Raw genomic sequence first — 14,650 nt, 5'->3', positions numbered from 1 at the left:
TGTTGTGCTTTCCTTAAGTTAGTCATGTGCCCTCAATGTGATCATATCAGTAGGACAACCACAACTGCAACTCTTGCTTTATATCGTTCATGAGAGAATATATTTATATTTTTAATGTACATTTAGAGAAAATTCATTAGTCATTTATTAGGTCTCGACTCAAACAATATTTCGATAAACTATGATCGTTGTAATTGCATGCTTTTTCATATCTCTCAATAATTTTTATCATATTATGAATTTTTTAAAATTTAGAAGTGATAAATATTCTTATCTAAATCATAAACTTCTTTTAAATTATGATATTTAAATTTAAACATGTTTATATTTTTTATAAAATTTTTAAAATAACTAATTTTATGTGCTAACAAGTAAAATCTTGAGGATACCAAACAAGAAGGGCAAACAAATCTAGACATTCTGAAGGAGCATTCAAATTTTAGAGGCAATAATATTCCAGAGACAACAGGGGACAAGTCAACTTTATTGGCTCATCAGTCATTTTTGACACTAACAATATTTTATCATCCTGTAAAACTTCTCAAGTTGGATGTAGTATGTCGTACAACTGAATCACTAAACAAGAAAAAACAAAGCACCATTTTTTCCCTGAGACAAGTATAAATTTCAACTGTAGCAAATCATACAACATATAATGCTACTACTATTTTATCTCAAAATATCTCTGTTTTGTGCGTGCAAACTAATAAGAAGCTGCAAAACTAAGCTATGGGTTCCTACTAATTAATCTTACAATACAGTAATACATTTCACCTTGTGATCACAAAATATCAAGAACACAGAAAACATTGGCATGTCAAGGCTCTCATCTAGCAGATATATTAAGTGGGTCCAAGAATGTGAGCAGCTCTCAGCTAGCACCATCTGAAATTTTAGTGATGTAAGCAGAGAACCCAGAATCTTACTCTGATCTTCGCATTTTTACATTCAGATTCATTTCCTTGTAAGAACCGACCTTTTCAGCCGCTTTCCGCAATGGCCTTCCAACAGAGGATCTTCTTTGGCCCTCTTGATTCCCGAGTTCTGAAGACCCAATTGAATTCTGCTTCTCATTCTTTACTCGTTCAACAGAAATATTTGATATGGAAGAAGTAGAACAATCTCCATGAGCAATAGTTTCCTCATGCAAATTTTCATTCTTGATCGTATAAACTAAAAATTTGGCATCCTCCATCTTGACTGAGTTCTCCGTAGGCTCACATGATTCAGACTTTAAATAACTGGATCTCCTCCGCAAGGATTTTCTGTTTTAGAAAAAAATGCTCAAATTTTAAATACTAAAAAGCAGGAACCATTCCAAAGCCATATAAAACATGGATTACCTTCTTCCATCAATCTTTTCCTCTGATGGCACCTGAAAGTTCACTGGAAGTATGGCATCATCAATCTTGTGCAACTCCATAGATTCATGTGATTCAGATTTCAAACTACAGGATCTTGTTCGGAAGGAACTTCTGGAAAAATAAAATAGGTATGAGTTTCAATGCTGCTCTCCAGAGAAAAAAAAAGTGGGGCCTATAGCTTAATCAGTACCTTCTTCCCACAACCCTTTCCTCTAGGCCCACTCGATGGGTCATTGGAGATCTGCCATCATCTCTTTTGAGCAAGTCATTCACAAATTCACATGATTCAGACTTCAAGCCACTGGATTTTGTTCGTAAGGACCTCCTTCTTCATTAGAATGCATCAGAATTTACATTGTCGTTAAAGATTAACAAATTATTCAAAGCTTATCCAAAACATGAATTACCTTCTACCATCAACCTTTCCTTCTGATGCCACTTGATGAACCAAAGCGGTAGGGCCTAAAGCTGCAGAACCATACAACTGATATAAGAATGAAGAACAAATACATAGAGATTTGAAATCAGATGCAGAACCACTTATTTCACTCATAGTGGTGAGTTGAATTACGCTGCTGTTTTAACTTGCGCTTCTTATTGGGATTGCAGATTTTCTTGTCATTAGCAAGTTGAGTTGCATTTGCTTCAACCTCCTCACACCTGGTGCTTCCTACCTTTCACAATTTGTAGAAAGAAAAATAACAGTATGAGCAAAAAAAGGGCAGCCTGAATGTGAACAAAACAAGCCATTGGATACCTCTGAGCCAATTTTGTTAAGGAGTTCTTTGATCAATTTTTCTTTCTCCTAAGTTAGAGTAAAGAAAAATTATATATCACCATAGAGATTATGAAAGGAGAAAACAAATTATGAAACTATAATAATCCCCCTTACCTCTAATTCTGAAGTCTTTAGTTTAAGGATTGATAAGGTACAACCAAGCTCATGTTGTAATACTTTTAGCTGCAACATGAAATAAATAAATAAATATTATCAATCAAAATAACTTGACATGGAATTTCAATCGATTGACACAAAGTAAATCAAATAAAATCACAATGAGCTAAACCATAAGACCAGAAAACATACTCTATCTTTCCCTAAGTTGAGCTCCTGCGAATCAAAAGACGTAACAGATAAAGAATGCATCTTTTTTGCGTGAACTGAAACAATAAAGAAAATGGACAAGGAATCAACCGCTAGCATGTGTGAGTTAGCCCGGGCCAATTGCCAGTTTTGTTGACTGGTTTTCTGCAATTCAAATTGGAGTTTTTGCGACTCAGTGCTACTCAGTTCTATGATTTTGCTGCCAAAACAAACAACGGATCAAACCATATCAATCGATCGCTGGTCCATGAATTTCGACGGACTATCTCTCAGTCAAGAAGTAATTTTGTCTTTTACAATTTACATACTTCTTTTCTGCAAGAAGCTGCAACAAGGCAGTATTTTCCTGGAATTCATATTGATCATGTAAAGAAAAGAGCATTTTCAAAAATCTTTGTTAGAAACAAACACTAAATGCAGATGAAGAAGGAAAGAAAGATGAAAAAGGGAGACCAAAAAGAAAATCTCCAAAGGTACCTTCATGAGCTGGACGATGCAATCTTTGGAGCTCGGGCAAGAAATCACATTCGAGTTACCTTGATCGACATCGGCACCCATCATTCCGGCCCTCCCCGAACTCACCGTGTTGGTGATGTCGGACAATCTTTTCCTCGCAGCGGCGCTTCCGACCAAAGGCAGCACATCATGCGCTTTCATCATGCGATTTGATTCTCCTATAAGGCAAGCAAACCCAGCATTAAACGTTAAACCTAACCCTCACCCAGATACTAAGGAAGAATCCGAGGATCAAACTCTATAAATCGAGAAGAGAGAAAAATGCACCGGATGCGTCCGCATTGGTGTGCGTCAGCGAGCGAGGAAGAGGACCAGCGTCCATGGACAGACCAACGAGGACAAGGAACACGACCGCACTCCCAAGAAGCAGCTTTCTTCCTCCCTCTGCCTTGATCAAGGAAATAAGAAGGAAAATAACGAGAAAAAGATCAAGATTTTGACGAGAAGGAGGCGGAGGGAGTAAGGCTCGGACGGCGAAGGCACGGGCTACAACGGCTCTCGGGAAGGATAACGACCGACGAATCTGACACCACCAAGCGATTCAAATTTTGAATAGTTTCTTGATGGGCTTCAACCACATTCTTATTGGGCTTAATGGACTCGATTTGGGTCAGGCTTGACCTCGCATAGAACAGATCAATATAGATGGATTAGATCAGATCAGATTGCAAATTGCAAATTGCATACACATTAAATGATTAACCCATCAATCACAAGAACCTGATGTCATTAATCTCCTTGCTGGACATAATAAATAAGCTTCAGAAAATAAAAAGCATATTTGAATTCTCTTTCACATTCTTGGAAAGTAAAAACATCATTAACCAACTGTAAAACCATACATGTCTGCACTTCTTGCTATAATGGAAGCATCACAAAATTCTTGTGCTGCACCATAAATATCAACAGTAAAGGGATATGATAAGGTTAATCAAAGAGTCTGAAGACTACATTTAATTCCTATTGCACAAATTTCTTTCTTGTCCAACAACATGGATGATTTCAGAGCATCAGTTTCCAAGTTGCCAAGTTATATAATAGCTTAAAGCAGTCTTGCCACTCTACTAATGCATGTAGATCTTTCATGTGTAATTCACAAAATTTTGACATAAGAGTGACTAAATGTCATAATATATGGGGAAAAAGACTTCAAGGCTTTTAGGTCCTTGGAAATCTAAGAATAAGAATATTAAATTGGTGAAAATTCAGGTGTTACTGCAAAGGTAATTACTTAGCTGATACTGGATCTTGGGCAAGCACAATAGGTAATTAGTTTTTAGTCTGATGTACTAAAGCATTCAGTATAGCATGAAGGTAGAAAACTTAGTAGCAACCACACAAGATTGCTGGTAGCTTTCAAAATGGATTCAAGCAAATTTATGGAAGACAACCATTTTAACATCATCAGATTTGTTGTGAAAGCTTCATGCAGATGTCAGAATATAGCAGGATAATACTGTTCATATTAAAGGAGCCACCACATTAGCAGAAAGGGGTAATCAAAGGCACTGAAGCTTAAGCCCCAGGAAATAATCAGTTTGCATGACCTATCATTATTTTTCTTTAAAGAGTAGGCAAATCAAATGGTCCTTTCATGTGAAAAGAGGCTAATCTCCTACCAAAGAGTAGGCTAATCTCCCACAACATATCCTTGTTGTATAATTTATAGACAAAAGAGAAATATGCAAGAATATGTGCTACGGAAATTTAAGGCAATTGTTTAGATCAGTAAAATGACTAGCTTCTCACATTTTACTCTACATTGAACTTAGTATTAAAAGATAAATCAGGAAAGACATCTATTGTGGTGATACATAAAGAAGTTTTTCCTCAGTTTCATCAATTGGTTGGTCTGTTCAAAGATTTTATGTATCATATGGTTTCTAATATAACAAATCATATATTATGTAGTTTCCTACTGGTGACAGCAACATGATAGATTGGTAGCATGATAATAAAGATAAAACAAGAAATAACAAAAAGAAACAACAAGGAGTCGATTAGAGATGCATGATCCACCAGAATACCCACCTTAATTTGCTCCAGCAGTAGTGCCATGGTTGGGTTTCTATTCAGATTAATAACCCTACTAAATGAGCAAGGAAAGTCTTATAATCTAAGTATTCATACGCTACCTACAAGTTTATATCGGATAGAGTTTTAATTTATAAAACGACCACGAAAAGGAGGTAAAACAAAACATGTTAGGATTTTCAGAGATCAATCAAGGATTTTCGGAGAAGCTCAAATAAGAATAAATAAAGAACTAAAGAGCATAACAATATAGGAAGAGGATTTCCATCAATTTAGGATTTATATCTACGAAGATCCTATTTAAGGATCTACAAAGAACCAAAGGATCATAGTTGAATCTATGATTTACCCCGAATAGGGATCAACGAAGAATAAAAATATATTTCATAGTTAAAACTAGGGTTTCCACTTGAGAAGTTGTGGAAACATAAAGCAATAAAAAACAAAAGAGCAGAAGAACAACAGTCGGATCACTATCGAAAGAATCCTGAGAGCGAAAATCGCCTAAATACGAAGCAATAAAGAACAAAATAGCAGAAGAACAGTAACATGATCATGATCAAAAAAATCCAGAGAGCAATGACAATATTTTCTATATTATTTCAATTTTATCAAATATCTCTTAAGAAAAAATTCACTTCCCGCCTCTATAATATAAGAATAGGTGCACGAATCACGTCGCTAACGATGAAGTGACACAAAAGAGACATCATTCCCCTTAATGGAAATAATTATGCACACTTCTTCTCTTTTCCTTCTATCGTCAATGATGCGTATAAGACGTGGGAGGAGGAGAATGCATGTGAAAGATGTATTTGATTTAATTAGTGCGAGTTTCTTCTCTAAGTACAATTTGTTTGAGAATCAGAAGGAGATACTCGACGCTAGAAGGAAAAGAGAGAAAGTGTGCATAATTATTTCCATCAAGGAGAATGATGTCTCTTTTATGTACAATTTATGTTATAGGGTAAGAGAAGGAAACTCTCATCCCGATAAGACTCGTGTTGTCTTGAAGCAGAGTAGGACTATGTTAGGAAAGCGATGATTAACCTCCGTTTGTGACATGATAAGATTTTTATCGTCATATTGGAGATTGGACCATGTGGACTTGGAAAATATAGGCTCGACCTTACCAAAGCACCATGACATTCTATGCGCCATGTCCTCTAGAGTGGACCTATATGATCTCCGAAGACGATGATGTAGCACAAATATACCAGAGTAGAGATCCTCGTTTATCGAGAGACAAGTTTTATCATCAAGTATTCACAACATACGTATAGGTTTATACCGAAGAGGGTTTTAATTTATGAAACGACCACGAAAAGGAGGCAAAACAAAATATGTCAGGGTTTTCGCAGATCAATCAAGAACGCACGCCCATGGAGAAGCTCAAATGAGAATCAATGAAGAACAAAAGAGTAGAACAATATAGGAAGAGGGTTTCCATAGTTCAATTTAAGGTTCACACCTACGAATATCCTTATTTAAGGATCCACAAAGAACTAAAGAGTCATAGTTCAATCTAGGGTTTACCCCAAATAGAGATCAACAAAGAATAAAAAGTATATGACTTCATAGTTAAATTTAGGGTTTCCACTTGCGGAGTCACTCAAACACGAAGCAATAAAGAACAAAAAAAACAAACAGCCCGATCACGACGGAAGAACGAAAGAATCCCGAGAGTTAAAAATAAGAAATTTAGATTTCTCAATTTTCAACATATCCTCCTCTGCAATATAAGAGTAGGTGCAGCAGTCTTGTCACCAACGATGTGGGACTATGCTCTTACCGCGTGCCCAAATCTGAACCGTCGCTTTGTCGTACGAACGGCATCTGTTCAAGTGATAAACTGCATCCTACTCGAACAATCCCCAAACGCATCCAAGCCGTCCTTTCTCATCCGCCCAGATCATAAAGCTTGGTTGACTTGGTTGAGCAAGCTTCGATGCACAGCTTTGCGCTGGGCTTCTAACACGTATCGAGGGTGGTAGCTCCTCTGCCGCTGCGCGATCCTCCACTGCTCCTCCTCTCTCGACAGATGATCACCGTACGGAGAGGCCTGGAAAGACTGCCTTGAGGTGTACCTCGGATCCATCCTCATGGTCGCGTCACCGTAGTTGTGGAAGCTGTAGGGATGATGCTGATGATGATGAAGATGAGGCTGGTAGCCGGCGGAAGTCATCGGCACGGGGCGGTACGGTGTCGGGTACAAGGACGGCACGTACTGCGCTCTGGCCGCCTGCATGTACGAGTGATGGGGGTGCATATATGGGGTGGACGGCAGCATGGGCACCGCTGGTACCTGTATGCCGTAGAACTCCGCCTCGTGCTCCGCTCTCTTGGCGGCGGTGGCCGTTCTGGCGGCCGCCCAGGGCTTGCCCGCTCGTGAACATCTGGTCACAGTACTGTCACTTGAACGTCCTTTTCTCATCCTCTTTGTTCTCTGCTTGCTCCACCGATTCGCCCCTCGCCGTCTCTTCCTCGTTCGGCATTTCGATCTGCGACGATCTGAAGCCCTACTGATTAGGTTAATGCATTAACCATGGCTACATGATTCATAGATGTAGGACACCCAAGGCAATAAAACATTTAGGTCACGACAAGTACATCCGAACACACTACCCCCGAGAGTAAGACATGATTCACGTCGTAAATGCATGCAAATGCAGCATCGCAAGTACATGTGCATCAGATGAATCTCCCCAGAAACATCAGTGAGGAGATTCTGCACCAACTTACCTGAACATCAAACGCTCCATGGACATGTGACCGACATGGATGATTAGATCAAAGAGTGAAAGAGAAAGAGACCAAGGAAAAGTAGATAACAGAAGACAAGACACACCACTGTGACGATGATGATGGAAGCCCAGTGGAGAAGCAGTATCTGGTGGGTGATGAGATGTGGTGGCAGTCATCTCCTCTTATCCTAGGAGGTGGAGGATTATGGCAAGCTCAAAAGAATGGAAACCCACTGGTTCCGAAGGGGTGTCTGCCGCATGCCAACACAAAAAGCTTACAAAAACATGTCTAGATTTCAAGAAGATCCTACAGCGATCGGAGGAAATCTTTAGACACTATGGATTTGTAAATCCGGACACCTATTCTTTCCTTAAACCATACGTTCATCATCCCCTTTCTACTCCCACCGATAGTTGTCTCAGTAACTCCATGCTTATGTTTCATATGACATAACAGCAAAGTAGCTTGCCAATTCTGCAATCCACGCAATTAATATTACTTGTTGGTGCTTCTTGCGATCATGTCTTTAACTCCTTGCAGCGTTCTTGCAATCGCCAGGACTCAATTCAAGTTCATTCACGTACAAACTTTGCCACTTGTCCATCCCACTGATGTCTTCAGGAATTATACTTACATCTGCAATGAAAATGTTGGTCAGGAGACCTATGTATGTATACACAAGTTGCTCATGTTAAAGGGCATTTGGCCAAAATATATGTATATGGAAAGTATGTTGGTGCAAATTGGGATGGCAAGTATTGATTGCAAAAACTGTGTCTCCGTTTCCTATAAAACATGGGGCGAAAAACTATGGACATGTCGAGGTTTAACGTACCAGTATGGGAACTAATGCAGATAAAAGAAGAAAACCCACACATGGATTTGCATGCGAGCATCGTCAATGATGCTGTTGATGGATCGATGTGCCGTGGTTGATAGAGTCAGCACGGCCTGGTCCACTGGGCAATGTCGAGAGTTTCTAGTCGGTTGAGCCAGGTTTTGAGATCGATCGAATACCACTTTCAGTGTCAGCAGCGGGGATTTGATAAGCACCTTCTAGCCTGCGATGACAGCTTTCCTGCAAAAAAGATCATCATCGGGTGTTTCCTAACTTTGGTCCCTCCGATGATCAAGTCAGTGCTCCGACGATCAAGTCAGTGGCGGGTTGGAGTTTTTTGTTTTTCTTTTCTTCTTCTCTCCCCCTGGCCGGGTCCTGGCCAGGTGCTTTTATGCTACTGTGTGAGCGTCGATCGTACGCGGGCATAGCGACCAATCCTTGGGAGGTGAGGCGGTACCTTCGTGCGGCCGCCGCTCCGGGACGCACGGAACGACGCCATGCAACGCCGTCCCAAGCTTTTCGGGACGGGACGTGTCAAGCCACGCCTTGATACGGTCCCTGCCTCGACGCGTGGGGGTGCCCCTCTTGCTTACCTGGCTGCAGTACTACATGGCATCTCCTCGTGACGTGGCGTGGACCCATAATATACCTTATCAAATGCGTATCGAGATGTGCAAGGAGGAGAATGCATCTGAAAGATGCATTTAATCTAATTAGTGCGAGTATCTTCTCCAAGTACAATTTGTTCGAGAATCAGAAGGAGATACTCGACGATAAAAGGAAAAGAGAGGAAGTGTGCATAATTATTTCCATCAATGGGAATGGTGTCTCTTTTAAGTACGATTTATGTGCGGAGAATTGTGATATACGATTTATGTTGTAGGATAAGAGTCGAAAACTCTCATCCCAATAAGACTTGTGTTGTCTTGAAGTGGAGTAGGACTATGCTAGGAAAGCGATGATTAACCTCCGTCACAAGCGGATATAGTAAGATTTTAACATCATATTGGAGATTGGACCATGTGGACTTGGAAAATATAGGCTCGACCTTACCAAAACACCATGACATTCTATGCGCCATGTCGTCTAGAGTGGACTTATATGATCTCCGAAGACGATGATGTAGCACAAATGTACCAATACGAGGGAGTAGAGATCCTCGTTTATCGAGAGGCAAGTTTTATCATCAAGTATTCACAAGATACGTACAGGTTAACACCGGAGAGGGTTTTAACTCATGAAACGACTACAAAAAGGAGGCAAAACAAAACATATCAGGGTTTTCGTAGATCAATTAAGGACGCACACCTATGGAGAAGCTCAAATAAGAATCAACGAAGAACAAAAGAGCAGAACATTATAAGTAGGAAGAGGATTTCCATAGTTCAATTTAGGGTTCACACATACGAAGATTATTATTTAGGGATCCACAAAGAACCAAAGGATCGTAGTTCAATCTAAGGTTTACCCCGAATAGGGATCAACAAAGAACAAAAAATATATGACTTCATAGTTAAATATAGGGTTTCCACTTGATAAAGAAGAGCAGCAGCCCGATCACGATCGAAAAAAAATTACCCTTGTGGAGGAGCCATGTTAAACTTATTATTTTGTTCCAATTTTATCGAACATCCCCGCAGACAAATATTGCTTTCCTCCTCTGCAGTATAAGATTAGGTGCAGCAGTCCCGTCGCTAACGATGTGGGACTAAAAGAACCTACTCTTACCACGTGCCCAAATCTGAACCGTTGCTTTATCGTACGAACGGCATCTGTTTTAAGTGATCGACTGCATCCTACTCGAACAATCCCCAAACGCATCGAAGCCGTCCTTTCTCATCCGCCCAGATCGTAAAGCTTGGTTGACTTGGTCGAGCAGGCTTCGACGCACAGCTTTGGGCTGGGCTTCTAACACGTTATAAACATGTGCAAATCTAGAACCCATGGTCAAATAATATTTTGTGGGGGTCAACACAGTCGATCAACAATGCAGTCAATGTTGATTTATTTCTCAGAGAGAAGAAATCTATGTCGAATTCATGTTTGCCGACACTTTGGTGAGATCGACTTCTAACACAGCGCATTCACGATCTTATGACTTGTATCTGTGGCTTCACTAAATAAACACTTCGATAATTGAGTGTCCATTTTTATCTGCATCATCTGCTTTCTGCAAATCAACAATCCATACTGGTTTTGATCTTTCTTCTCCAAGTGAAAGGAGATGGTTGATAGTTTAGGCTTCTCAGTATCTTTGATCTTTCTTCTCCAAGTGAAAGAAGATGGTTGAGATTTTAGGCTTCTCAGCATCTGTTTCCCCACTTGAAGTGGTCCTGGTGAGGCCACTCAATAGGAAGGACATTGTCAAAGATCACATAATGGATTCTTGCTGACATGAAAGATGCATTGCCTAGCTCAGAAACTATCTATCAGCTTGATAGCCAAGAAGAAGTATGTGTAGATCGGACAGTGTGTCTTCCAGATCAGACGGCTTCCTGCTTGATGAAAGCTTGTGAGCCCCCTTCGCATGCTAAAAATGGCCTCATATCCACTATATGTAAACTCCTTTTCACCCTCGGAAAACTGGGTTGCTTTTATTTGGTAGCTCACAAGTCCCTTTCCAAGCAACAGGAAGCATCAAGCTTTTCCAGTTTTCCTCCACACATGTGCTTGCAGAGCCCAATCCAAGTGCCTCGATTTGTATAGACCTTGAATGATGCATTTTTCAGAGCAATATTCTCATTCAAGAGAGAGAGAGAGAGAGTAGACAGGAACACTTTTGATCTGTAAGGCAGCTCCACAAAAAGGGCCATCCCTTGGCAAAGGAGATCTCAAGATAAGGGGAGCAGAAAGAGGAGAGGGGAAGATTAAGAGAACACACTCACATGGAAAGGACAAAAAGCCTCCTGTCTCCCCTAGGGTTCTTTAAAGGTGTGCAATGGTGGCCTCTCCTCCAGCACAGAGTCACATGGAGAACAACTCCACTAGGGAAACAATTACCATCCATCATTGATCACATTGCTCACTTTTTATCATCTGAGTGATAAAGGTCAAACTCTAATGGGTTCCTAACCCCCACTGTGCGCCCTTTTCCCCCATGATTCTTGTCTCACCTTATCAATCTAAGCCAAGGGCCTTTTTCTGCTAGAGCTGGAGTAGATTATGAGAACAACTATTTGACCTGGTTGCTATAGTTAAACACACATTAGGAGAGCAGTACTTGCAGGAGAGGCCCAGTAGCTACATAAGAAAAGCACTTTTTTAATCAAGAATGGATCACAGAAGATAACAGATGTCCATGAAATGTGTGCAGTAAGATTCTCCTATTTCCTGTTTATATTGTCAATTTAATAATGTGGTGATCAATGGTTACTGTCATGGTATTATGATGAAGCATGGATCACTCTTTGTGATTTGCCATATAAGATTTAGCACCTGGATGGAGCCACTGGAACTGTGATGATGCTTCCAAAGGAAAACAAAAACAAAAATCCTTTTGTCTTCAGCTGTTTGATGATGGCAAAAGCATTGTTAAAGTGGAATTGGGATCCATTTTTTTTTATCTCATCAGGTACAATTTAGTTAATCCATGTCAGATATGGACCTGAATCATCAAATGGAGTAATCTGATTTCCTCTAAATAATATCCTTACCTTAAACCTGTTTACAGTCTTCAAAAGATGGGCTCCAATGACTCTTTTGCTTATACTGCTCAAATCATTATGATTACCAACTTTACTTGACATGAAGAAGACAAAGCTTCAGATGTGCAGCAACTGAACTTAGAGATGGCAGTGGCAAACTTCAGATTCTAGTAGACAAAGCTTCAAGTTGTCCTCCAAGTTCTAGCATTAAAGATTCTAGTAGTCTTATTAACATTTGTTAATGGCTGATAATTCCCTGCAATACAAACATATCAGAACAAGAAAAGAGAACTTTCCATCCAAGCCAGGGCCTTATCCAGCAAAGCACTCAACAGAGCTTTCCACATTGATGAGTCACAGTGGATTGGATGCATGTCCTTGTCTTGTTAGTGTTCATCAGAGGCAACATGGAGAGAGGATTCTTCTAGTGTTCTTCTCATCATGATCATAGGATATCTGGTCCAGACCAGGCTTAGTTGATGGGGGGAGGTTGCAGAAGTATATGGGAGGTTGGCATAGGCAGCTACAGATGTCTCAGATCAGATTACACTTCAGAGTGGGAGAATTGGAAAGAGGAGATGAAATCTGAATAAAACATAGCATCCTCCAAAGGATATAAAAAATGAAGTGGTCTTCTATCTCAGTCTGTATCAGAATTAGATCTTTTTCTTCTTCTCTACTCTTCCATTATTCTCTTGTTCTTTACACATCAAGAAAAATACAGCCTCAACCCTATTATTCTTTAGCTCCCTTGATGTGTGCCATACTAAAATACAAGATGTGTAGCAGCCTCAAGGTCCTTTGAATTCATATACTTGACTTCATAAGAAGTCATAGGTGAGTGAGATTGAACTGGTACTAGTTTAAACAGGTGCATGAGATTGCCATTGCTAGATAAGATATAGAAAGTGAGGGGAATATAAGAAGTCATGCTTCATAGAAGATCCTTACGAGTCCCAACTGAGAGCTACTCTAAACAATGACTGTCCCTCATCAGAAATATTCAATCTTCTTGCTGGAGGACCACTGACATGGATAGTTCATAGATGGACAGATCTACAGTGGATTTGATTGTTCAACTTTTTTATTTTTTATTGTAAATATGAGCTATATTATTACATAAACAATGAGCTGATTAAGAAGTTTATTAGGTTTTCATAACTTCAGATTGTTCCAGAATTTCATGAAGCTTGATTTGTGAGATATTATTTCTGAGCCATTAACTTAAAGTCATTGGCATCTTCCAAGCCAAAAGGAATGGACATTACATGTGAATTCCTATGCCTGTGATTGAAACCCATGAGAATAAAGTTTGATCACCAAAGCTAATTTTGATTGGAACCTGTGGACTAAAGATTGATTGATGTGTCTGAATGATGGCCATGCCCTTTTGTTGCTTCATTCAATTCTAACATGCTTTGATCATCTGTACTAAATTAGCATTACACTGTAAAGCATGATTAGAGACATCATTATGCACCTTAATTTGGTATATTTTGGCACTTCTCTTTGCAGGTTTCATCAGCTAATGTTGTACTAGCATTGAACCTTCTTACTCCACCCTATCATGATGGCAAGCAATGGAAAGAAGGTTAAACAAAATGGTAAAAGGGAGAAATCTGTGCACCCAAATACATGAGAAAGACAATGCCTCCAGATTTTAGTGTTCCTCACATGGGTTGGACATTTTTCAAAAGCTTTGAGTGAACTTTGAGTGCTGTCTCTCTGATGATGCTGATTAATCAAATCATGTAAGGCTACCTCATAACCAAAGAATGGAGGGTTGGTGGATGCCCTGCCCTCTCTGCTCCAATACTTAACCACCTCTGCAAAGGAAGAAACAGAGAGAGAGAGAGAGAGAGAGAGAGAGAGAGAGAGAGAGAGAGAGAGAGAGAGAGAAGGGAAATGGTTTCTATAAGCTCAGTTTTTCTTCTCTCTTTTTGACTTGTTCTGGGAGCTGATTTCCAGATTACAAATTTGATGGGAGTACTGCCAAAAAAATGATAATTATGTTGTAATGAAAGCTTAGGATGACTTTATAACATAACCAGAAGATGGGATCTGCTGATACTTTGCTTTACAACTAGAAAAGTTTCACTAGTGTGGTCTTCTTTAAGCTGTGGATTATGATTAGTACTTTGTCTCACACAAGCATGACCTTACAGTCACTTGTTCTTCAAAAACCACTTTTCCATTAAAAAATGATCAACTTTTTGCATTTAAGAAAAAAGATCAGGCATTCAAAAAATACAGGACAGGAGTCACTTTCAATATGAAATGCCACTGTATAATTATTTATGTTAATCTTTATTTTTTAACTGTTGAAAAAGAAGCTAAAAAATGGATGCATAGTTAAAGAGAAATCAATCTTGTCCCCTGTTCTTTGTTTGATGTGTATCCTCCG

General features: G+C 39.6%; 1 protein-coding gene across 2 annotated transcripts; it reads right to left on the bottom strand.

Moving 5' to 3' along the window:
* Positions 1–551: 551 nt before the first annotated feature.
* Positions 552–3,491, bottom strand: LOC135636102 (shugoshin-1-like). Of its 2 annotated transcripts, none has more exons than XM_065147660.1 (12): positions 3,253–3,491; positions 2,947–3,143; positions 2,778–2,815; positions 2,560–2,668; positions 2,452–2,475; positions 2,257–2,325; positions 2,122–2,169; positions 1,936–2,038; positions 1,772–1,832; positions 1,555–1,692; positions 1,344–1,475; positions 552–1,265 (listed from the first exon to the last, which is right to left on the bottom strand). In XM_065147660.1, the coding sequence occupies exons 1-12, from the start codon at positions 3,305–3,307 to the stop codon at positions 923–925; spliced, it is 1,317 nt and encodes a 438-aa protein (XP_065003732.1). In that variant the 5' UTR covers positions 3,308–3,491; the 3' UTR covers positions 552–922. The 2 variants fall into 2 exon arrangements, with proteins under 2 accessions (XP_065003732.1, XP_065003733.1); XM_065147661.1 differs by having other exon boundaries at positions 1,555–1,689.
* Between the last annotated feature and the right edge of the window lie 11,159 nt (positions 3,492–14,650).

The sequence above is a fragment of the Musa acuminata genome, chromosome BXJ3-4, assembly GCF_036884655.1.
Source record: "Musa acuminata AAA Group cultivar baxijiao chromosome BXJ3-4, Cavendish_Baxijiao_AAA, whole genome shotgun sequence".
NCBI lineage: Eukaryota > Viridiplantae > Streptophyta > Magnoliopsida > Zingiberales > Musaceae > Musa > Musa acuminata.
Note: the sequence above shows the minus strand (reverse complement) of the source record. Positions and strands in the feature narration are given on the sequence as shown.

Excerpts from the sequence above, each read along its gene's own strand:
- LOC135636102 (XM_065147660.1), bottom strand. The coding sequence starts at position 3,307 with ATGGACGCTGGTCCTCTTCCTCGCTCGCTGACGCACACCAATGCGGAC. Across the intron at positions 2,816-2,946 it reads GCATCGTCCAGCTCATGAAG|GAAAATACTGCCTTGTTGCA; the intron begins GTACCTTTGGAG and ends TATGAATTCCAG. Across the intron at positions 2,669-2,777 it reads CAGCTTCTTGCAGAAAAGAA|CAAAATCATAGAACTGAGTA; the intron begins GTATGTAAATTG and ends TTGTTTTGGCAG.